The 25,206-nt window shown below is 42.0% G+C and overlaps 1 protein-coding gene across 1 annotated transcript in view; it reads left to right on the top strand.

The window, feature by feature from the left end:
- Positions 1-25,206, top strand: part of PAPPA (pappalysin 1) — a 216,246-nt gene that overhangs the window by 81,376 nt on the left and 109,664 nt on the right. The window contains exons 8-9 of the mRNA XM_054584482.1: positions 18,129-18,257; positions 23,952-24,043. Coding sequence (XP_054440457.1) covers positions 18,129-18,257; positions 23,952-24,043 — 221 coding nt within the window. The remainder of the gene's footprint in view (positions 1-18,128; positions 18,258-23,951; positions 24,044-25,206) is intronic.

Raw genomic sequence — 25,206 nt, 5'->3', positions numbered from 1 at the left:
CCAAATTCCACCTTCTCAATCCCAACACTTCCTGTTGCAATAATGCAAAGACAGAATTCTAGAGCTCAGACATGCATCCCAGCTGGCAAAAGTTCATGACAGAGCAAGTAGAAGGCAGGCCTACAAGCCACAGGCCTCTGACCCACAGTCAGTTCCTGTGACCCAGTGTTGGAGTCCAGCAACACAAGTTACACAGCCAGTTCCTTATGCACGTGGCTGGGAAGAAAGAGCAGGAACGATTCTGTCTCTCAACTTGACTGTCGACTTGCTTCTGCACTGGGCACCATGTTGCCTGGGCCTGTATGGAATCTTTGGACTTCTCTAAGAAGTAAGGACTTGACAGAACTAAACTGTTTTTTGTGACTAAACATCTTGAGTGAGCCTCTTTCACCTACTTACTGGTTATTTACATTTCCTCTTCTGTGACTTGCTAATATCTTTCATTTATGTTTGGTTGTCAGTCTCTTAATACCTCAGTTTTGCCATCTGTTAAATTGGGATTTTAATGGCAGCCTTCTTATTTATCAATCTTATTAGAATCTAGGGTGAAGCAGGTAGTCCAGAGGGTGCTATCATTTATGAAGTTACTCTGAGTAATCATATTTACCATGCTTTCTGTGCTGGGAAACACGCCACATTCTGTAGACAAAATAGGCAACAAAACTAATCAGGTTTCTGCCCTCAGTTGGGAGCCTAAATTTAATCATTGTGTTAACCACCCTCCCATAAACTAGTAGCATCCTCTAATAGTACTAGTAGTACTAACATCACTACGAATAACAGCTGTCATGTAGTGAATACATTGTATACAAGGGAGGACCCCACAAAAAAACCAAATGATCTTGTAGTACAGGCTTCCCCTGCTAGGTGAGTGGGAACCCATCTGTATCAGTGTACCAGCTGGTGGTGTTGTGAGAGGCTGCATTCGGCTCCAGTGAATTTTTTTTGAAGACTCTTTCAATGTGTTTGCCCATTTCATTATGGGTGATTTATAAATGCACCTGCCTACACTGTGCTGAGTGTTCAGCAGTTTTTGACAAGAAATGGCACGACCCCTGTGCCCCACCCTCCCTATTCACCCAATCTCATCCCCGAGCAACTTTTTTAGTTGTTACTGTTTCCTGGATGAATAAAAAGGCCTCAAAGGGAAACGTTTTGCTGATGTGGAAGGGGTGAAACAAAAAACTGCAGAACCACTAATAGGTATCAAAATTGACAAGTTCAAAAGCATTTTGAACAGTGGAAAAATGTCTCAGTAGGTATATTGCATTAAATGGAGAGTATTTTGAAGGGGACTGAAGTTTAAACATATAAGAATAACTGCACAATTTTTTAATAAATAAATTCCATTTTGGGGGGGTTCCCCCTCATATGCTCCATCCCTTTTATAAGCTTACCAATTAGGTGTAGGTACCAGTGTGCCTTATTTTTAGATGGGGAAGTTAAGACTAAAAGAGATACCATTCACTTAAGTCCCACAACTATTAGATGCTAGGGTCCAGTTTGACATCTTGCCTGACCCCAAACGATGTGCCTGGCAAACTATAGAGCACAATCAGCCATTGTTAAGAGGACAGGCAAAGGATGTTGTGACATCTCGATGGATGGAGGAAGTAGATGTCCAAACTAGCTTTCATGGTTTTCAAGAAGCAATAGAACAAACGCACAGGAGGTAACACATTGCTCATTTGTTTTTTGAACATTTAAGTAGACGAAGAAGAAGAGTCTTCATGAAGTGTGGACATAGACCAGCATGGTTTCCAGTAACCTGTTGCTGAGATGCGTCCTCCAGGGTAGACCTCCTCCTGGGCCAGGCCTTCTCCCAGGCCTGCCCAACATGGTCAAGCCTGTGTGCCGATGTTCTGCCCACCATCACAGGGAAATAGTGTCAGGAGTGAGACCTGTTTCTCCAAGCCCAGAGCTCATACTTCTGTTCCTAGCCCAGGCTATCAGGGCACAGAGTCAGCACAATCTTACTCTATTTCTGGAAGCTGGGCATCATCCACCTATAACTCCCTCTTATCAGTCTTAGGCCAACTACCTCTCAGAATGAAATACAGGTTCCGAGAACATGAGGGTAAACAAGAGGGTTTCGTAAAATCAACAGATCTACGGATTCAGGAGCAGCAATAAAAGTGCTGACTGTCTGCAAGTACCTTCACAGTTTTGAAAGTATGAAGCATCCATTTGATGCCAGCACCACTGAAATTTCTTATCTTAAAAATGTCTATGCATCAGGCTGCTGCACTACTGGACTTTATAGCTGTGTCTCTTCTACAGATGTTGAATAAGACCCACAGAAGTGAAATGGTAGACCTAGCACGCTGTTGATAAATTCATTCGTTCGTTCGTTCATTTGTTTGTTCATTCATCTCATTCATTTATTCAGTAACAAGTCCTTAGGACCTGTCAGTCTCAAAGCTGGCACTGTAATTCTGAATCTTTTAATTGGATAGGAAAACTGGCTCAGTGGATTGAGCCCAGGAAAGCTGAATGGAAAAATATTCTAAATAAAAATAAAAATAAAAACTAAAGATTATTATTAAGAGAGGTTATAAAGGGTATAAGTACTCCTTAAATGAAGGGAAAATGGCCCTTATTACAGAGTTTGGATTTATTCATTGGGAAATAGAGGACTGAGTCAGTCCGATTTGTGCTTTTATGAAATTGCTACAGGTGCTCCGTGAAGAAAGGATTGAGGAAGAGTGAGAGTCCACACAGGGCTTATTGATAAAGTCCAAACCAGAGATTATGATTATTTGCATAGAGAAATGGATGAATTGGAGGTATGTTTCAAAGATGGCAGAAAGAGGACTTGGCGATGTACTGGATGATGTCCAATGGCTGCCGTTTCTGGTTTCAGAACTTAGAATGAGGGAAATGTCATTTCCTGCAATGGAGAAATGGATTTCAGTTTAGTACCTGATTCAGTTTAGTAAACAGTGGGTTAGTGAAATTAGGTGGCAGTGGTATCCTTGATGTCACCTGCTGCTTCTTTAGCTGTTAGCTCTGGGGGCAGGTAGATTAGCCTGGACTTGATGGTGAAGCTCCAAATTCTGATTTTTAAGAAAACAAATGAATAGGAAAGTGAGGGACAATAACAGCCATGAGAGTAATTACAGAGGTGGGGAGAATGGAGGAAGTTACCTCACACTGGGCACCGGCCAGACAAGTGGACACAATCCATTCAGTCTATGCTTGGAGATGGTGAGAAACCTGAGCACAGCTCTTAGTGCGTGTCCGTTGGGTCTGTTAAAACAGAAACCTCAGGCACTCACTTTGGAGATGCTGCGTTCTGAATCAGGAGAGCTGATTCCCAGGCTCGCCCTTGACTGCCTTGCTGTGGGACCTTGACCAGACCCCATCAGCAGTCTGAGCCTCCGCTCCTTCCCCTGGAAAGAGTGGGTGATGATTCCCGGCCATATGGTCTCACCGGTGGTGTCCTGAAAAGCTAATGGGGTAGTAGACTTGCAAGAACATGGTACAGTCTGGGCAACTCTGAAGATTTAAATGTTTATGATTCTATTGCTTGGTTTTCATTAGGCTTATTCTTGGCCAGGGCCTGGCTGGAGTGTATGTGTGAAAGGCAAACATGCAGACATGCGCATACACATGTGAAACCATTTCCCCTCAACTCTAACCAGAGTTACTATGGTTTGGTGTTGGATTAGAAGAAATAAAAGGTAATTGCACTTTAATCTCTGTAGCTGAGTGAAAGGGGGGGGAAAAAAAGAGGAAACCCACCAAAATGCTCACACTGGATCAGGACACCTGAATTCCAGTGCTATTGTGAAATTTTGCTGTGTCCCTTGGTCTATGTCCATCTGTGAGCCCGAGTCCCCATCTGGAACATGAAGGCAGAAGTAGCTGGCTCTGAAGGGCATTCCCAGTGCTGACATTCGTTCAGGTCACTGAGTGTGCCTGATTCTGTTGGCGTGCAGGGAGCAAGTTACATGTCCCATTGGCAGGAAGTCTGGACGGTGGGCTCAGAGACCGGCTACCTCTAAAGAAAGCCTTCCAGGCACCCTGGGTCTCTTAGAGCTCCCCCCTGACATACTTCCTCCCTCTCAGGGCTTGTCAAGTTCTCCCTTGGTGACAGTTCCAGAAGGTATTGGTATGTTTTTCCTGTTCAGTGGCATTTTGACTAGAGGCAGGACTAGGTAGTATTTGCCACATTATCCAGCTTCTCGTGCAAGGTCAGACATCAAGTAGATGGAGGTAAATAATGCATGCATGAATGAATGAGCAAGTCAACACTGTGGCAGGTCAGTAAGCAGGCAGAAACCCATGATAATACAGGTGCTATCTGGTATATTAGAGACTTTCCTTTTAACCTCTAAGATGGATTAGTAACCACTGGAGAATCAAAAGAACAATAGAGAATCTTACAGCAAGGTCCTTTCTCATCTTCCATCTTGGGGCCTCAGTTTTCTCTTCCTTAAAATGAAGGGATTAGTCAAGATGATGTCAGTCAGTCTTCCGTTCATTCAACAGGCATTTATTGAACACTGCCTTTGTAACAGTCCCTGCGCTAGGCAGTAAAGATAAATACCCTGGGCAGCAATGGAGGCCCACCCAGCCCTGTAGGACCTTCCTCGAATTAATGTAAGAAACAGACAAACAAATAGTAACAAAACAGTGAGAAAGGTATTAGGGTAAGAGAAGTTCATGGGCTAGGCGCTCGTCACTCATCCTAAAGCATCAGTGAGAACCTCTGGAAAAAGGTGGTATCCAAGCTAAGGCCAGGGGGTGTAGTCGGGTGGGGAGATGAGGCTGCTTGCTCATGGTGGCTGAGGGGTAAGATGTGGAGAGGTCGAGCAAAGAGACCAGAGAGGTTGAGAGGAGACCAGTCATGATGGTCCAGGCTGCTGTGCTATGGGGTCTGCACTTCAGCCCGTGGGTGGTAGGGAGCCTGATTAGATTTGGGTTTAAGACAGCTCTTTGTCTATTTGTGGCTCTCTGGGCATATGTGGGTATGGAGGCTCAGATCGTAAACAGTAAGGGGAGTGAGGCAATGTTGCCAAAACTGCAGTAAGAGATGAAGGCGTTGGTGTAGGGTAGTCACCATGGGGATGGGGGAAGGGCTAAAGGATTGGAAATACCTGATGCCTGATCAGAGGGAGGAGGCACGTGAGTGGGCTGTGGAAAACGCTTGTATTACTGGCATCACCGACCTGAAAATGTGGAGGTAGAGGCATGTTTGAGTTGGGAGGAGAGGAGCAAGATGAGTTCAAAAATGACCTTCCGATGGCCAGCCTGAGTCAGTGAGTGCATATAACTACAGTTCACTTGGAACAGTGACATTTCTTCCCTCCATAGAGCTGCGGGAGCAGTCGAGGTGAGCTTGAGGCTGTGCACATGTGTGAACACGGATGAGTGTGTGCGTGGGTGAGTGGGTGTGCACTGGGGTGGGCAGGACCTGTGCGACCACCTGTTTTCATCATCCACTGATTCTCAGTGTAGTCCAACGTTCTGAAAAGGTCCCCTGGGGGAGATCCTGGGGTTAATCTTCCGTAGCACTAATACCTATAACGTTACAAGGTATGGGCTTTGTTTTCTACCCAGGATTAATCATTCACTCATGGGCCTTAATACAAGCCAGACGCCACCTTGCTGTGCCTCATGCAGAAATGCCAGTCCCCACTTCCATGCTAATGCTGGCTTTCACATTCTTGTTGTCAGTGGGAAGGAGGTTCCCTCCACCCAGTTTCAATATCCTGTGAACTGAGAAGTTTGGAAACTTCCATCCAAGGATGTTAGTCAAAAAAAGCTGGACTTGGCCATTAGTTTTCTGTATGACTTGAGGCCATTTATTCCCATTCTCTGTGCTGCAGTATCCATCCCACAATGAGAAACATGGGGTAGTGATACCTGAATCCGCCTAGCTCTGTTTCTGCCTTCTTGTGTTTCTTTCTGGAGCTAAGCCCCTTGCATACAACCTCAGTCTCCAGAATCTTTAAGCGGAGACAATTTTGAGGTGTTCAAACCTCCTGCTTTCTAGGAATTAGACTGAAAAACTCACAGACCTGGAAGAAGCATCGATGCACTGCTACTTTACAAATGAAAGCACTGAGCCCAGAGAGGGGAGGCTACTCGGTCAGAGCCACACAGCCCTTTAATGGCAGAACAAGGGATGGAACCCTGGGTTCCCAATCCCCATCTAGGTGCTCCTTCCCCCACTAAACCAAGTGCTGGAGTTTAGCCAGGCCTTGGGACTCAAACGTGAGCTCGGCTCCCTCTGATCACTGCGAAGTCTCTGTTGGAAGCTCGGAGTGAAATCATAGAGAGCTGACATCAGTAATGTCATGGCAGCTGGTGCTGGTGAGGGGGGTGGTATAGGAAATGAGAGATCACATTTGGCCAAGCTCGGGAGCCACGTGACCCTCCAAGAGCCCTCGTTTCAAAACAAACTCAACCTTTTAGGTTCAAGTTCTCCCTCTCGTCAGAAACGTGACTTCCTGCTTCTAAGAAGCAAAGCTTACAAAAGAGCTCAGAAGACTTCGCAGACATCAAATGGCTCTTACAAAATAGCGTTTTGATGAGTTAAGTGTAAATGAATCAGAAACATAAGGATTACATTTTCCCCAAGTGCACATGGGTTTCAAAATTTGAGGGGAAGTGGAGTTTGCTAACTGCACACGGGCTTTCACGGAACCCAAAGCATTCGTGGGGTGGGGCGGGGGAGAGAAGAAAGAGAAGCCCAGCCCCCCAAATGGTTTTAGATGTGGTGCCAAATTTGAAAATGCCGTTGGGCTCGCCCCCTGCCAGTAATAAAATTGCTGGCCACCCAGAGAGGCCACAGGGAGGAGAAAGGAGATTGCTTTCCCCACTGGCCCCTGGTCTCAACAACTGTGTTCAGTTAGTGCCGCTCAATCACCAGCTGTCACTGGGTCCCTGAGCTCAACTCCCTGGCCCCCGCTTGGCCTCGATTTTCACACTGTGCCGCATGCCTTGTTTACCTCCAACGGTATCTGGTGTTTGGGCTCCCAGAGGCCTTGGCGACCGGTCAGCTTGTCACAAGCCCCTGCTCTGTAATCAAGAGACCTGTCCATCACCAGTAGGGGTGTTTGGGGAAGCTGTCACACATCGCCTTTGGTTGCATTCAGGAAAAACAAGAGTCCCTTGTAGATCTTTTCCGCTCTCCTTGTCTTTAATGCTATCCAGGTGTGGCGTTTCCCCCTAACTTTCCTTCCAGTCTCCTCATGACTCAAACAACCAGTTAAGTCTCAGGACTGCTGTTATCTTAACCAAGGATTTGAAGCTCTGGATCTTTTATAATTTCCACATTGTCCTTCCATTCCTTCCCTTGTATTTTATTTCATTGCACCAAGAAAGTAGAAAATCATTTCAATTGATGGTAAAAGATGATTAAAACAAAATAACAAAGGCCTTGGCTGCAAACTGTTAGTTGCATTAAATTGGCTACTGTGTTTTAAATTGGTACCAGGGCAAATCTTTGGACAAGTCTATCAAAGGCTTCTGGAATTAATCAGTTGCATGTATAAGTTTGCTGCTTCCTGAGCCTTACACAGAAGGAGGGCAGCATTGTCAGTGTGCAAAGAGTGAGCTCTATGTTACCTGAGTGAGAGGGGCCCACCCTACTCCCATTGAGAGGGCTCCAAATGCCCAACAGATCCTCAGATCCCTGACATCTCAAAATTTTCACTCGTTTAATCCAGACCATAGGTTGGAGCTCACAGCGGTCACCAGAAGAAATAAGTGGGTGGATATTCCAAAACAATAGTCCATTTTCCCAAACAAAGATTCTTTCTTGTCAATAGGACCTCAGCATCACAACTTTGCTTTATTAAAGGGCACGTGAGGCAGAGAGGGCTGCTGTCTACTGGGTGGCCAGGCCTGGGAAGAGGGATCCATGGGGGTGGAAGGGGCCCCGGCCGTCTAAAGGCGTGGACACTGGTTTAGTGGCTCACTTACTGTTGGCACATCTAATTCTGACTTCTACAGCTGGAGAGGGGGCGGGGGGCTTAGGAAGTCATCGTGTCCGGCCCCCAGCTTTTACAACAGTGGCTTTCCAGCACTCGGTGACCCAGCATCTTGCCTCAGAGACTTCTGACATTCATGTACATTCTAAACTGACCATTCTAGGAAAATCTCAGCCCTTCCTTTGACTTACCCTGAAGTTCCATCTAAATGAACTTTCTTCATCTAAAAAAGTTTCCCTATGTTCTGTTTTGTGCTGTTCCTACTGCTTGGAATACCATACTCATAATTTATGTCTGTTAACATTTTCCCATGTGCACTGTGTCAAACTTCAATTCATTCAACAGATATTGTTGGAAACCTATTCTATGTCTGTCAGGCACTGTGATAGTCACAGATACATAGCAAAGAAAGGCTTACCTGTCCTCTGTCCTTGAAGCACTTAACAGGCATCAGGCAATATCATGCATTCAACATCTAACTGCAATCAAAATATGGCAAATTTTAGAAAAAATATGGGGTGCTAAAGACACCATGGGAAAGAGTCAACCTAATCCAGGTGTTAGAAGTCTCCCAAAACCTTCCTCATCCTTCTAACCCCTATTTAGTCTTCCTCTGTGTTGGCACTCTTCAAACTCTATCCTGTATTACAGCCAGGCTGTACTTCATTTATCCTCCTGTTTGCCCTTTGACTCTTTGAGACCAATGATGGTATCTTCTTCATCTTTGGGTGATTCTTACCAGAAACTCCATATATGTACAGTATTTTTAATGGCACAAGGAGAGCGAGGTCCAGAGAGGAGAGCTGGTTCACCCAAGTCACAACCAAAGGCAATGGAAGAGCCATAACCATTCCTCTTGACATGCGCTCCAGGGGACACCCATTGCGATGGCAGACTGCCTCTCAAGAACCTCCTCCCCAAAGGCTAACTGTGCTCTCGGTCCCAAATCCTAAACAGCCACCCTCCCTCAGTGAAAAGCAAGGCCAGAGGACCTCGCATCCTGAAACAAAAGTAAAATGTTCTCTTAAGAATTCAGGGTGAATAAAGAAAATTTTTAAGCACCACATGAATAGAAAGAAAGAAAAAAGAATTCAGGGTGATACACAGATGAAATTAGAATCAAGTACATATTATCAGATAGAGGACATACTAAGTATATGTAACCTTAATGTGTAAATGTTAAGAAATAAATTCTTTTGAGAAGATGACACAGCTCCAGAATCACTCAGTGGGGAAGGATATTTTGTTTTAAGTTTTAGTTCTCTTTCCATGTAACAGGATATGAAAACATCTAGCCTAATGCCAACACATCGTAGCACGTACCCAGTTCATTTCTACATCTTCCATCCCACAAGGTCTACATGGTCCCCTACCTTTCCCCACAGGCTGATTATCTACATCGCTACCAACACGGTCTTCCACAAAACAAAAGTGATTCTGTCTTTGCCAGGAGAGCCAGTTCTCTTCTCCTTCACCTGGCGTGGCTTCTCTTGCTCCTTCTCCAGCCAAGCCACTTCTCGGAGGCTCCTCCTCAGCCTGGGTCACATATTGTTCCCCTACACTATTTAGATTGTGCTAAAGCCATCCGTTTAAATTTATTTTTCTTTTCTACAAGCATATGACTGTCCTAAGGGCAGGACTCTGTTTTATTGATCTTTGAATCCCAGAAACCTAAGAGAAGCTGGGATGACTTGGTGAATGCTATTTGGGTGAATGAATGGATGAACAAATGAAATGATATACATATATTGATACAGAATTTGGAGAAGTGGTCAAAGTCATAGTATAATTAACTTACATAAAGCTAACTAGCTGGATTTAATTTTCTATACTCTTTCTTTTTTTCGTGATCTCTAAAACTGAAATTATATTAACAGATTTATGATCTTATATTCATGGAAAATTGCATGTGTGTATATTTATACATAAAAAGATACATAAGAGTTCTTCAGAGATTCAAAAGGTGACCAGAATATTCTTGGTAATTGTCACAACAAGATGGAATTTGTGATGACTTTGCTTTATTTTAAATTCTTTCACATAGTGCTCTAAGTTGTTAAAACAGCCATGGGGGATCCTTATGGTTAAAAATTATAATAAAGCAATTATAATGTACTATCACTTCTCAATTGAGGAAAAATCAGCTTTTATTCTAAAGATATGTTAGGGCTCAAGCTATTTTTCTCTAAAATTCTATGTAAGAAATAAAATATAATTTATTTGGGGTAACCGCTTCCTAAAAGACTTTAAGGCAATGAAGGGGAGGTTGCCTTCTCTTCAGATAGTTTTAGCGTTCTAAACTAGCATTGTTTGATTGGATATTAACTCATTGCTCACTAGTGTGTGCTTATCCAAGGAGTCAGCTCAATGTAATGGAAAGGTCAAGGGTTCTAGAGTGAAACAGCATGGTTTAAATTCTGCATTATAACTATTATCTCCCTGACCTTGGGCAGATTACTGAACTACATTGAATCAACTGAACAATGCAGATGGTTTCTACATTTCAGGTTTCTATTAAAAATAGTATGTACAATTTGGTGAACTAACTAATTTACAAATATTTCCAATACAAATACCTGTCTGGAAACTCTAGATAAAATATAACTGATATAACTAGCATCCCTTAAAATGAATGACTGAGATCAGAGAAACATGTTACCAGGAGCAAGAAATAAAACGGAATTGAGAACTAGACAAGTAGCCCTGAACCTCACGTTTTATCTGTGTAGTTTGCCTAAAGGGAAAGCCATAAGTCTTGGCAACTGAGTGGACAAGAAATAGAAATAAAAATCTGAGAATTAAAAAGAAACACACTATCATTAGTCTCATCTGTAAGACACTACATAGAAACATTAAGAAGAATCAACAAATTATCAGAACTAATAAAATAACCTATGAGGACTTCTAAATAGAATATCAACTTATAAAACTCAATTATTTTTTATCAGCCCCAAAATATGACACTACAAATACAGATATACAGGTTCATGTGTATGTGTGCAGATAATAGATAGATTAAAGCTACCATTTACAATAGCATTGACATCTATAAAATGCCTAGAGTTAGAATGTATTCCTAATAAAAAATCATTGCAAGTTTTACGAAGAAAGCTTTAAAACTTTACTGAAACCATAAAAGATGACCTAAATAAATAAAAAAATAAACTGTGTGTGTAAATGGGAGAATGCAGTGTGACAAAGATTCTTTGCTCTTCAAATACCCCTATAAAGTCAATGGAATTGGAATCACAATCTCAACAGGCGTTTTAAGAAATGAAATTTAAAATTCACATGAAAAAGCAAAGAGGTCCCTGTAGCATAGGCTTGTAGCATAAATCAAGACTTTGGTAAAACTATGGAAATTAAAATAGACTGTGATGGATAAGATCATAGAAAAAAATAGACCAATGAAACAAGATAAGGCAGAAATAAACTTGTCTAAGCCCTGAGTGATATATAGCAAAGGAGGTATTACACTTCAGTAGTGAAAGAATTAACTACTGCAGACATAATGCTGGACAAATGGTTCATCCATATTCTGGGGGAAAACAATCCTTAGCACATATCATTTTAAAAACTATGTCGTACATGATTGAAGCCATACATGTGAAAATAAAAGCCTTAAAACTATTCAGAGGAAATAGAAGAGACTATTTTATGACCTTGGAGTAAAGAAACATTTATTCAACAAGACATGAAAAGCACAAATCATGAAGAAAATGATTAAAAATTCTATTCAATAAAGCAGTGTAAACAAAATAAAGAATAGGAGTCACTGATTTGGCAGTGGTATTTTGCAGTACCTGTAATTGCAAAGGATTTTTGTATATGTGTGAATACATTCACATATCAATAAAGAAAAATATCCCAATTTAAAATATGCAAAGGTGATGAACAAGCAGTCAACACAGCTGGAAACCTATGTGGTAAACAAACACAGGAAATGATAGCCAGTCTTGTTAATAATCAGGGAAAGGCAAAATAAAACAATAATTAGATATCATTTAATACTAACCAAATTGGCAAAAAATTAAATGTTTGACAGAATCAAATTCTGGCAAGAGCCTAGAGCAATGGGAAGTCTGTTGATAGGCATGTTAATTAATACAAACATTTTGGAAAATAATTTGGCAATATCTAATGAATTCAAAGGTGCAATTATCTTCAACCTGGCAGTACCATTTTAGCTGTATTTTCTTTAGACAACTCTTGCTCTATGTACAAAGGAATATGAACACAAAACACAACATTATTGGAAAAACAATCAAAATGGTTAAATAATAATGATAGCGATAATAATATAAACAACCTAGGTGTCTATCAAGAAAAGAATGGTTAAAAAAGTGTTATATTCATACAGTAAAATACCTATGTCAATGAATAATGAGCTAGTTCTGCATGTATCAATACATGTGATGTCAAAAACAATGCTGGGCAAAAAAAAAGCCAACTTCATAATAATATAGCATTAACACATTTAAAATATATGAAACAAAGCATGTGTACAAAAACCATTCATAGGAAGAAGAGAAATGGGATGCAGGGAAAGCACACAGGTGGATTGAAAACAAATATACAAAACAGTATATTTAGTTTCTTTTACATCAAAAGTAAAAGATAAGAAAATACAGCAAAATGGTATAATTTGGCACAGTTGGGTATAAGTCCAAGGACACTTGTTATTGTGTTCTCCATACCTTTCTATGTAATTGGAACATTTTCCAATTAAAATAACAATAATGGTATGTATACAGTCCCTTTGCACATCGCCTTAGGCTTACAGGTGATTGTTTCCTTCTCTTCCCATTCTTGGCTGGAAGCAGGCATGCAGGGTGCCCAGGCCTTACCCTCTGATGCTTAGCCCATAGCCGCACTCGAACATGGGGCCTTTCCTGAGCCAGGGGCATCCCAGTGGGCCCTCACACCCTGGCTCCCAGCTTCGGCAATTGGGGTGGGAGGTCCAAAACTGTATCCATTCTCAGTGCAGACTTTTAACTGCTGAGGCAACTCCTAGCCTGTGGAGGAGTTTGTAGCAGAAAGATGCGACAATGCTTTTCTCACTGAATTAGAACTCTGGGTTACAGGGCTGATCACCACATTCTTTCCAGATTCCCATTTCATAGAGAGAAAAGGAAATGGATGGTCAGAAGGAGGGGGGAAATGACTTGTAGTAGTGTTTCAGAGAATGTGTGTTTCTCCTGACTTCTAGAACTTTCTGACAGGCCTTAGAATGTGAATTGTACTTGGTTAAAAACTAGGTCTTTTAATCTCTATTTTGCTTTTCTTTTTCTTTTTCTTTTCTTTTTTCTTTTCCCAGTTCATAACAGCTTCTGCCTCCAGAAAGAACTGGTTTGGGAGTGAAGTTAGTTAGAACTGACTCAAGTCTCTGCCCCACGATAGAAGCAGTTGTGGCTATGGGCAGTAGCTTCAGTCTCCAAAGTATTGGGTTTTATTTTTCTGTTTGTTTGTTTTTGTTTTCATCTGAACTGTGAGAGAATAATTATTCAAGGAAGTGTTGTTTGATTAAATGAGGTTATTCATAGAAAATACTAGACATAGTGCCTGGCGTATGGTTGTCAACAAATAGAGATTACAGTTGCTATTATTATTGCACAAGAAAGAGTTTCGAAAAAGTATAACATAGTTCAGTTACACTGGCTATTTGTAGAGACAGAGTGGGATAAGTGAGTGCTTGATATGGAGACAGTACACCACCAGTAGGTGATCAAGAGGCTCAGACAGGGTTTTCTGGAAGCGACAAAGTGGGGTGTTTCCACCATGCGATGAGGCTCTCTCTCCTTCTTCTATTGCACTTTCCTATTTCTCATTTTATCATTATATGGGTATGGGACAAGAACAATATATTCCAATTGAAAGGTAGAAAAACAGAGCCAGCCCTGGCTGGGTGGCGCAGTTGGTTGGAATGTCATCCCATACACCAAAAGGTTGCAGGTTTGCTTCCTGGTCAGGGCATATACCTAGGTTGTGGGTTCGATCCCCGGTGGAGGTGCATACAAGAGGCAACAGATTGATTTTTCCTTCTCACATCAATGTTTCTCTCTCATATCAATGGCCCCTTCTCTTTCTCTACCCCCCCCCCTTCTTCCTTCTCTAAAATCAATAAAAATATATCCTTGGGTGAGGATTAAGGGAAAAAACAGAGCCAAAGAAATGAAGTGACTTGCCTACAGATTTCAGATGGGATTTAGTTGGTGCGCCATATTAACTACACATCAACACTTTAATATAAATGTTTGCCAAAAGCTAAGTCATAGGGTGCATGTATTAGTATTCTTAAGATTTTACAATCTGTAACTAAATTTTCCTATAAGATCATACCCCAAATTCGATACACATTACCATCAATATGACATTTCTGAGGAGGAATATGGAAAAATCATACCAGTGAAGAATGCCAATATTTTTGTTTCTAATCACTAGAAATGCAAGACTAAGACAGATATGTCATTTAAGGCATTTGTGAAAGACAATAGCTAAATGTTGAAAACATTTTTTAAAAAGTCATACAAAGGACGCACAAAATAACCCTTCGAAACCAATCCTTCAAAATACAAATAATCTCATCACATTGAAATACTGCAACTTAAATCTATTAGCTAGAAATGTGAAATTAATATGAGGAGCAGTTTAAAGAATGGATGATTAAATTGAGGTTAGCTTTTCTCTTTAATCTAAAATGGCACCTAGAATCCCATGAAAGAAATCAGAAGTGATGAAAGTAGTTGTGCTTCAGATGAAGTGGTAAAATTTTGGTTCCAAACAAAATACAAGTGGGCAGTTTTTCAGCTCGCTCATCCCTGCACAAAGTGAGAAGATGTGGGGTGGGAGAGGGGCTTTGGATCTGAGGTACTCGCATGGTGTTGGCAAGACTGGGAAGGCGAAATGTAGAGGCGGGAGGGCAAGCCAGAGGCTGCTTCGGCCGTCAAGGCGGAGATGTTGGAGGCGGACGGCATGCAGAGGCGGGTGGGTGCAAAGAATTGCCAGGGCCCAGGGCCTGCATGCCTCTGGGAGGCATGGATGGGAAGGAGTTCGAGTGACAGTATAAGACTTTCCAGATGGTTTTAGGAGCAGCTGAAAGGAACAACTTGAAATAAACGTCCAACTTTTAAACCAACCATGAAATAGGTCCTAACCTCCAGCAAAGCCTTCAGAAGCCACTAGCTGGTCCTGAGGGAATTCTGTTCTTACCTGAGTTCCTGAGAAAAGAGCCCTTGTTCAGCATCCATTTGACTTGGGCTTGGAGAAAATGTTGTTTTATCATAAGAATGCATCAGTGGGAAAACATAATCTTTTTAATCACAGTTGTGCCCTGTTACCCCTTCTCTACCTTTTTATGAAGGGGGTGACCTGGGCTTCTATTTTCCCATCTGTAAACTTGGGATAATGACCCCAGGCGTCAGTGAGTTAATGACATATGAGCCACACACACACAGTTGGAAGAGGGAGGGTGATTAAGGTTTCTCTACCAGTCACATGTGTGCCATGCGATGCTAGTGGGTAAGAAGGAGGGCAGTGGATGGAAATTATCAGGAGGCAGATTTCTCCCCAGGTAAAAGACAAACCTGTGATCCAGAATTTTGAGAAGTTAGAACAACCACCTGGAGAGAAAGCAAGTTGCAGGCAGACACTGAGGATGTTCCAGGCAAATGTTCTTGTAGAAAAAGACATTGCATCAAGCCTGGAAACATATAATAGATGGTGTCCCACGTTCCTGGGTTTATCTAACCAAGGTTACATGTAGTCATCTGTTACTCCAGTCCTTCTAGTAAAGAGAACACAGCATAACTCCAGTGAGTGAGAATGTCGGTAATTAATAGTAAAGGGTTAATATTTATTAGCTATTTATCATAGGCAGGGCACATGTGTGCTTTATCTATGTTCTCATATTTAACCTGTAGGAAATGCTGTGAGGCCAGGTCTGTGATTCATGTGAAATATGCCCAGAGCAGTGGAACCCCTGCCTGTGACTTCTCAGGAGTAAGTGATGAAGTCAGGATAGAAACACATGTTTGCTGGCCTTACAAGTTGTATTTATTGAAAAGGAGGAGGAGGAAGAGGGGACAAGGGAAGGGCAAGATAGGAAAGAGGAGGGAAACATTCACAAATACTATCACAGTACCTTAATATCATGAGCCATAAATCATTTGGGACACACACCACAAAATGAAAGACACAATGTAGAGAAGTACTGTTCACACTCACATTTTCACAGAAGTGTTCCATTTGCTTCAGAGAGTGACCGCATGCCCCCAGTGGCCTGGGATGTAGCCTGAAGAAAATATATTTTATGCCATAATATGATTATATTTGTTTAATATAAAGCACGCCTGCATAGTTTAAAGCAAAAAGAATGTACTGTAGAATGCGTGTCATCTGTATCTGTGTCTTCATGGTCCCCTGGGAGAAACAGTCTCTCCCCCACCACAATATTGCATTTTTAGAAGTAGTGGCAGAAGAGCTATATATTCATTAGTCTAGAGGTAGATACAATATTGAATAAACTAAACTAAAAAAAGAAAGTGTATAATTATCCAATAAATTAGCATTCCAGAGGTTTATAAGGCAACAATTATTTATACATTCAGCCATTCAATATCTCAAGATTTTTCTGCATTTTACCTGCTTAGTTTTCATTAACAGAGCACTAATAGAATCTCCAGGGACTTCTGGTCTACCCCCAACATTGCTATCTGCACCAGCACTGCTAACATAAACTCTCTTTTCAGGTAATAAGCCCAACCTTCTCAGGAAGGGTATAGAGCCCTTCCTGAACCCTTCAGTCCTCATAAACTCCATCTCATGGTTGTTGTGTTGAGAGTCATGAGACATTGCCTCTCCATTGCCCCTACACCTGTTATCTTACTGGCCTTAGCCAAACAGCACCAGCCCTAACAACAGCTGAAACAACAGATGGGCAAGAGAACTTGAGATTTTTTGACATTGTCCTTTTGTTTATGAAATCCCCCCTCCCCCCTCCCCCAACTCTGGAATCTGATAGGAATTCTCTTCATTATCATTTTGTGTTCTTTCCCCATGGCACTTTTTTATTATTAATAAGTAGATAATTGATGCAGAGGGAAATGAAAGAAAGGAATCACATTTTCCTTTGAAAATGGTCATAAAGGAAATGGGGATGGCGATTTGTTCATGTGCAATTGACATAAATATATCTGTGCCTTGGAGGATAATTGGCAGTAGCCAGGTTCGTCTGATGGCAGGATGAATTCAAGCAGGGAGCGGAAGGGGCTAACTAAGGGAGGGAGGTGATCTGGTATAAGGTTAAGAGTGAGGAGGTCAGAACAGGCCTTGAACTAGGAGGTCTTGAGAGCAGAGGAGAGATGCAGTCGAGGCCAGTTGGAAATCTTGCAGGGACAAGTGCCTGGAATGGCAATTCCTAGACAAGATCCCTCCTTGCAAGGGATAAGATTATTAAAACAGCAGAACACAGAATCATAAGCAGGAAGCCTAACCTCTCTGGGCCTCAGATTCATCATCTGTAAAATAACAATGAAAATTCTAGTACCTGTGTAATGTTGTTTTGATTCTCAAATGAAAAAGTACATGGAAAGTGCTTAGCCCCAGGCCTGACATTCAATCAATGGATACTGCTATTATTATTATTATTTTGGTCAAAAGTAAGAGACATAGGGAGGTGGGGGCAGGGGGAAATCACTGGATGTGTAGTGTAAGGAAAAGCTCACTCATGGTTAATGGGGTTTGTGATCAGGTCTCAAAACAACGAGGAAAGATCAGACAAGGCCCACGGAATCAGTCATGGTATTTACCCACCTCTGAGCCTTTGCTTGTTATTCCACATATTTTCCCTGGATGGCATTCTCCCACATCTTCTTTAGGGCCCACATACCCTCTGAGTCTTACCCACCAGAGTTATTATAAAGGTTAAATTAATAATTTAATAAAGGGTATCAGTAATATTCATGGTCATCTGTTAGTTAGCTGATGCTGGTTTTCATTCTTGTGCATTTTAGTGTAATCCTTCCTGAGTAGAAAAGTGCCTTCACCCCAGTAGACAATAAAAATTACTGGGTAACTGAATGTGACTTCAAAATTAAGAAAGACTGATAGAATGTACTCAGGGAGATCAGTGTTGCCTGCCCCCTGCATTGTGTCTGTATAGCTAATAGCTTTCTTTATGTTTTCCAGAGACCTAAGTCTTGGCAGTGTGTACCAGTACTGGGTCATCACCATCTCCGGAAGTGAGGAAAGTGAGCCGTCACCTGCTGCCGTATACACTCATGGAAGCGGGTACTGTGGCGATGGCATTATTCAGAAGTAAGTAAATTTAGCTAAAGAAAGTCGCGGGGGGTGGTGCATATTAGGCCAAGGGATGGCCAGGGTGCTAAAGAGAAGAGTTAATAGGATACCTTCAGCGTGTGAGCTGTGAGTAACTAGTCATTCCCAGCAGTCTATCAATTTGTCTGCAGGCAGTTTGCTACTCTCAGAAGAAAAACAATGATAATTTTTTGAATACATGCATTTCTCAAGTATGTATTATATGACTGACAGAGCTACCATTATGCACTACCAGTATGCTCTTGTTCTTAGTTCATGTATGCATACGACAAGGGTTCTATTAGTCTTTTCCATCCCAGCCCACATTCAGTCAACAGGTCACAGTGCATCTAGCTCAAAGCACATTTACATTCTTTGCTGGTTACCAGTTACATCTGTTAAAATTGGGTATGTATTTGGTGTTCTGTTGTATCATGTTATGTCAACAATTTATAAAATGAGTCAATGGCTCATAAAAATACCAAAATATTATAACTCACTATCATGTTAAAACCATAAATAGTAAACTGTACTCCAGAGTGAATATTGAATGTGAACATATGTAAAGAGTACGGGAGGCAAATGAGTAAGTGTAAAGGTTCCACACGAGCAGCCAAAAAGAGAAAATGTGATTAGAAAATATAAAGCTGGACGTGGAAAAAGTGGATTTAATTGGATTATCAGGCCATGTTTCCCCGTGTCCACAGGGCACGATGTTATACAATCACAAAACAGAGACAAGGAGCCTCTAAGACCTTTGCATTGTTCTTTAAAAAGGTAAACCTTTGAGTTTTTCCCCTAGAACAAGCCCAAAAATGTTTTTTTGGCACAAAATCAAATAGGTTTGTCCCGAGAAGTGAAGAAGAGACCAAAAATCATTCACTGTTAAGTGCCTTATTGCTAAAATTGTGTTTCTTGTCGCTAACATAGTTGCAAGTCACACTCTTGCTAAGACTTTTAAAACTATTGGCAAATATAATGATAAACATTATGTGCGGGGATGGCAAAACAAGCTATTGGCAAAATACCTTCATTAAATGGCACTGCTGGGTGTCACATAATATCTGTGCAATGTGGAATTGCAGTGACTATTTATGTGGGGGGAGGGGTGCCGTAAAGAGAACTTATTTCACAGTTGATGAAACCACTGATGTGCGGAACGTGCATCAGCTCATAGGTGTAGCACATATGTGACACAGAAGTACTGGGTGACTATTTCTGTCAGTTCATCATTGACACCAGCCCTGGAGGGGCAGAGCAAGTTCATTTGGCACCGATGATTTTGTAGTATGTAATGCAAACTGGAACCCTGCATTGGGATGAGAGGACCAGCTAGGAGCAAGACTGACACAGTTATGCAAGTCAAGAGTTTGCACATAACAACTCCACACAGACATCAGTTACGGGCCAGCAACTGCCTATGGCGTGGTGTTGAAGGGAATAGTGAATGTGGTGCATATGATCGGATGAGGGCCAGTGAATTACATCTTTTCAATTTGTGCAAATTACTGGATACAGTAATTTGTACTTATCCAGTACATCTGTGCAAAAAGACAGTAGGGTGAATACGATTCTGCTGCCCACACGGCACACACTGAAGTGTGCCGGCTGTTACAAGAAAGGTACTAATTCATGTTTTTGAAATAAGGAATAACATTTTTAAACAAATATTGACACTGATAAGGCCAGTAATGATTGCTTGCATGATTTCAAGTGGATTGCTGAAGTGGTGTTACCTCAAGAATATATATTCATGCCATAAAGTTCCTGCAACTATGATTTCAAAGCTGAATTGTCAATATTTTAATCTTGAGGAGATCATGTAAGGAGTTTTAAGTGTTGAATTAAGGTGCAAACTGCCCGATTGTCGAGAATTTGACTCCTCAAGCAGAGAAAATAAAGTTCCTCATGTGTCAGAGGATGAAATCAATGATGTGCTATTGGGTATAGGTAAGATCCACATCCAGGTGCAACAACCAAACGTGAAGAGACAGTTTCCAGTGTTTTATACACCAACATCAGGACCAGGGAGGCCACTCACTGTTCTCTCTCACATGAAGATATCTAGCTTTTACGCAGATGTCATCTGATGGAACGCTGAGCAACGGAACAGACCGTCTCCAGGGAAAAGTGCCCCATCATTGTGGGTCCAAGATGGAGCAGCGTATCCAGTATATCCAGGAAACACTTGCGGTCATTGCTGAAAACCCATAATTGTGATTTGGGATTTTCTAATTTAGCACAAAATAAAAAAGGAAACTCCCTCGACGTGGAACCTGATCTCCAGCTCAGTCTCTCCACTTTGGAGCCAGATATAGACACATTGGTGAAACACTGCAAACAATGTCATTTTTCTCGCTGATCTAAAGCTTTATTGTTGTTATTATTAATTTAAGTAATATTCTTAACAACAAAAGTTTTTTAGTGTTTTTACCTAGAATTGGTATCCTACATAGACATCAAATACTTGTTAAGTTACCTGCAATTACCTAATAATTGTTGACATGTTTCGTAGAAACTGAATGCAGTTAATGAATAGTTACCCAAGCCAAAACAAGCGCCCATAAAACAAGAACATAAAACACAAACAGAAAACACAACTTTGAGGAAAATGAGGTATGGCGTCTTAGCTAATTGGATTTTTCAGGAGATAATACATGCTAATTTGCTATATACGAAGTCTGTCCAGAATATATCCAGCCATGTCCTATGAAAAATAGAGGCCTTTATTGAAGATACAAGATACCAGAAACATTGTACGTAGGATAGTGACATCTCGGTCCCCTTCAAAGTAGGCACCTTGGGACTTCATACAGTTCTCCCAGCTGCCCCGTCATATTTTCCTGAATCTCATCGACAGCCTGAAATCTCTTCTCTTTCAAAGGTGATTTTAGTTTGGGGAAAAGCCAGAAGTCACCGGGCACCAGATCTGGGCAGTAGTGAGGCTGAGTCACCTGGGTGATTTTCCCCTAGGAAACTCTGCACGAGACGTGATACAGGAGCTGGCACGCTGTTGTGATAAAGCTGCTAACCACCAGTTGCCTATAGCTGTGGCCTTCTAAATCATCCAGATAGTCTCCAGAGAAGAATGTTCAAGCTTAATGAAAAATTTGATGAAGATTTGTTGCTCTACTCACTGAGTCATTTTGAATGCGACGGCCACACTATACACATGCTCACTCAGTAACATCCACTGCCGCCAATGACTAGTACAGTGAAGTTGTCATTGTTCATGCATGCACAGTCCAGTCCATGCTCCTTGGTTGCCAGGTTACATTAATGTTGCACACACTGTTCTCTTTATATTAACAATGGCTGGACTTTTTGCAGACAGACCTCATATATGTGTATGTATATAAGGGAATTTACAAAGACATACAGACAGTCCCAGTACTCAATCAGGCTCCTAATGGATGAAAACCCTGGACGAATATTATGACAGTGAAAGTAATATTCATAAATATTAACTGAGCCTTTACTGTGCATGAAGGACTGTGCTACATGGTCATCTCTTTGGGTTCTTCCAACAACCATAGGAGATAGACCTTACTATATACTTTACAAAAGAGACAACTAACACACAAAGATTAAAGTGGTTTTCTCAAACTTACAGACACAGTAAGGAGCAGAACCAGGATGTGAAACCAGGGCCCAGGTCTTCATCGGGATTCCCCATGGCCTTGCTGTGTGACTGACAGCCCTGCAAAACCAACAAGCGAAGGAGTAGCTGCACGCATCCAGCTGTGATGCAGGCACTGTGCCAGCATTGGGGTGCTAGGATGGCAAAGACTCTGTCACTTCCTCTGGCATCTTAAAGCCTAGTATCGGGGGTTCTCAAGTAACAGACAAAGGCAGACAGTTGAACAAGTGCTGTGATAGACTGAGCCTGGTATTGGTCACAGAGAAGATGGCCACCCACTCTAGCCCTGTGGGGTCACAGAAGGTTTTTCAGAACCTCTCTGTCTAATGATAGATCTCTCATGCCTAGAAGATATTTGTGGTCACCCTAATTTTATGCTTAAACCAATAGAACATACTGTTTGGGTGGTGAGGGAAGGAGGGTTAGAAGTATTCTTTGCGGCTTAGGGAACCCAGCCCAGATTAAAAAAAATTCTCTCCCCAGATAACCCATGAAATAACTAAGAAGAACAAGGCCATCACCAATATCCAATGTGCAAGATTAACTGGCAGAGACTGGAATAGGGGCCCAGCTGGGAATTTGGACTTCTTTGCTCATGGGTTTGCAGACAGGAGAGAACCTGGGTGGCTCTTCAGAGATCAGTGCAGCGTCCTAGCCATCTTAAGGATTGATGGCAAGGCACCATCCTGCTACTCTGACACCTCTTAAAAGCAACAAACATTTCCCAGTGTTAATTGCCAGGGTGAAACGAAAAGTCTGAGGTCTCTTCCATGCTGTGACAGGTCCCAGCTGGTCTCTGGGAAGGGAGGGACAGCTGCCACACACTTTGCAGAGACCTCCCAGGACACAGTGGAAATGGGAACTGGGATTCCCTGAGCATCTACTATGTGACACACACCGTGCCAGTCATACGAAGTGATGTTCCATTCTTGCACCCACTCTAAGGAGTAGGTTTAATTATCCCCATTTTAACCTGTGAGGAAACTGCAAATCAGCATCTTGAATAGCACTTTCCAATGGATTTTTCTGCAATGATGGACGTATATTCTGTGCTGTTTGACACAGTAGTCACTAGCTACATGCAGCTGCTGAGAATTTGAAATGTGGCTACTGTGACTGAGACATGGCATTCTAAATTATTTTTAATTTTAATTGATTGAGATTGTGAAAGATAGAAAGACCAGACAGATCAAGTGGCCTGCTGGAGATCACTTAGCTGGTTTGGAACATGAGAACCAAAACCCAGGTTTTCTGTTTCTCAAAGGATGGGATTTTTTTTTTTTTTTTAAAGAAGCAATTCATCCAATCTTTCCTTTATTATTCCTCCTTCTCTTCTCTTAGGTTCAAGTCAGAAAGCATTGTTCATTTTCTTTCCACCCTAATCCCTGCAGAATCATCCTTAGGTAATGCAAGTCATTCCTAAAATAAACAAGAGGAGGCACTTTTATTTCCAGGAAGCATAGTTCCACAGCCTAAGCATTCTTGACACCAGGAAATGACACATCCCATGGAGCAGGCAAAACTTCCTGATGAGAGGAAGACCAAACCTGAGCATGTGAATGGGAACATATCTTGGCCTTTAAGGGCTTCTGGAAAAAAAAGGGGAGGGCGTTGAAACACGGCAGTGTGAAGAACAGCAATTTATACTATAGAAACACCAAAATTGTCTTTAAACCGACTGTTTTAACACAGCAGTGACATTTTCCAGACACAGTGCTGCGAAGTCTATTCGTTCATTTATTCATTCATCCATCCATTTCTTACTTTTGTCTGACTTGCTAACTTAACCGACAAGATCTCAGAGAATGAGTTTGAAGCAGAAATTCTAATTGTCATCAGAAACAAAAAAAAGAAGACAAACATAGTAGGATCTTACAAATTTACAGCTTTTAGGCATCTCAGTTTGACAATGAAGAAACAGAGACTCAAATGGGGGAAGGGACTTATCTGAGGCCTCATGGGAAGTTCATGGCCAGGGAGGGACTTTTCCATGTCCAGCGGTGCTTTGGAAGCTGGTATGACACCTTTCTCCTCTATCTGTATCTGTTCCACAGAAGCCAAGGCGAAGAATGCGATGACATGAATAAGATCAATGGCGATGGCTGCTCCCTTTTCTGCCGCCAGGAAGTTTCCTTCAATTGCATTGGTAAGTCTCTTCCATTTCCCTGGGCCTGGCTGGAGAAGTGGGCCATGAGGAATCCTTGCCCAGTTACAGTCACAACGGCAGTTATGACTAAATGATGATTCACTCCTTCATAGTACCAACATGTACTGAGTGTCTCCTATGAGCCAGGCAGTTTTAGGCACCAGGGGATACAGAAATGGAAACAAGCAAAGGGCAGGTACATCCCTTCCCTTGGTCGCTTATGTTCTCAGGTGACAGCAATGACTAAAACTTTGCCTTACACACATTATTGCTTTCCTTCACACTAGCTGTGTAGGATGGTTATTAGTATAGATTTTTTAAGGCTTTTATTCTTACTTTACAGATGAGAAAAATCAAAAGCCAGAGAGATTATAAAACTTGCCCAGAGTCGCACAGGCTAGAAGTGATTCAAGACAGACCTGGGCTTGCACCTCATTTTGTCTGATCCCCAAGCATGTGCTCAGTTCATTTTGATACACCGTTTCCCGCCAGGACCCAGGGACTGCCAGTGTCCCCTCTGTGCACTCACAACCTTGGGCAGTTCCTCTGACTCCAGGAAGGGGGAATAGCAGACCAGCCTGTGTTTAGAAAGCAAACTGCCTTTTCCCACCTTCCCTCTGCCTTCTCTTGGAGTCTGGCTGATCTTGTTGTTTCAGCCCCACTTGGGAGGCCCTGGCCAGCCCGGGGCTGGTAAACAGACAGGGGTTGGGGGGCAGGGATGGAATTTTGAGCTGGCCCAGATGAGATCATACTTCCTTTAAGATGCAAATCGATACCTGAAGATCAAAGGTCCCCTGGCTAATCCCCTGGGCTGGAGGTGAAAACTAATCACAAATCATTTGCAAGTACAAAAGACAGAGGTGCTCTATCTGAAGAGGGAAGGGGCAGCTAGAGAGGGAATGAAAACATTGCTGGGAAGATTTCTCACTGAAAGGCAATTTTCTAGGACTAAAGGGGAGGAAATGTCATGGGGTCGTCACATTTGCAGTGCATTACAGGGGCGTGTTTAGACTGTCTCCTGGTAAATGGTGAGCTCCGTGAGGTCTTTTCCATGAATTATTTCCCTTTTATTCCAGGCTAAACACACATTTATTGAGCACCTACTATGTCCTTGACGACAAGTAGGGACTGAACAACGCAATAGAGATATCACGCTACTGCTT

Source organism: Pteronotus mesoamericanus, unplaced genomic scaffold (genome assembly GCF_021234165.1).
Source record: "Pteronotus mesoamericanus isolate MK-2021 breed Mesoamerican mustached bat unplaced genomic scaffold, CSHL_Meso_final contig_78, whole genome shotgun sequence".
Classification (NCBI taxonomy): domain Eukaryota; kingdom Metazoa; phylum Chordata; class Mammalia; order Chiroptera; family Mormoopidae; genus Pteronotus; species Pteronotus mesoamericanus.
The sequence above is the reverse complement of the archived record's forward strand: the minus strand, read 5'-3'. Positions and strand labels throughout refer to the sequence as shown.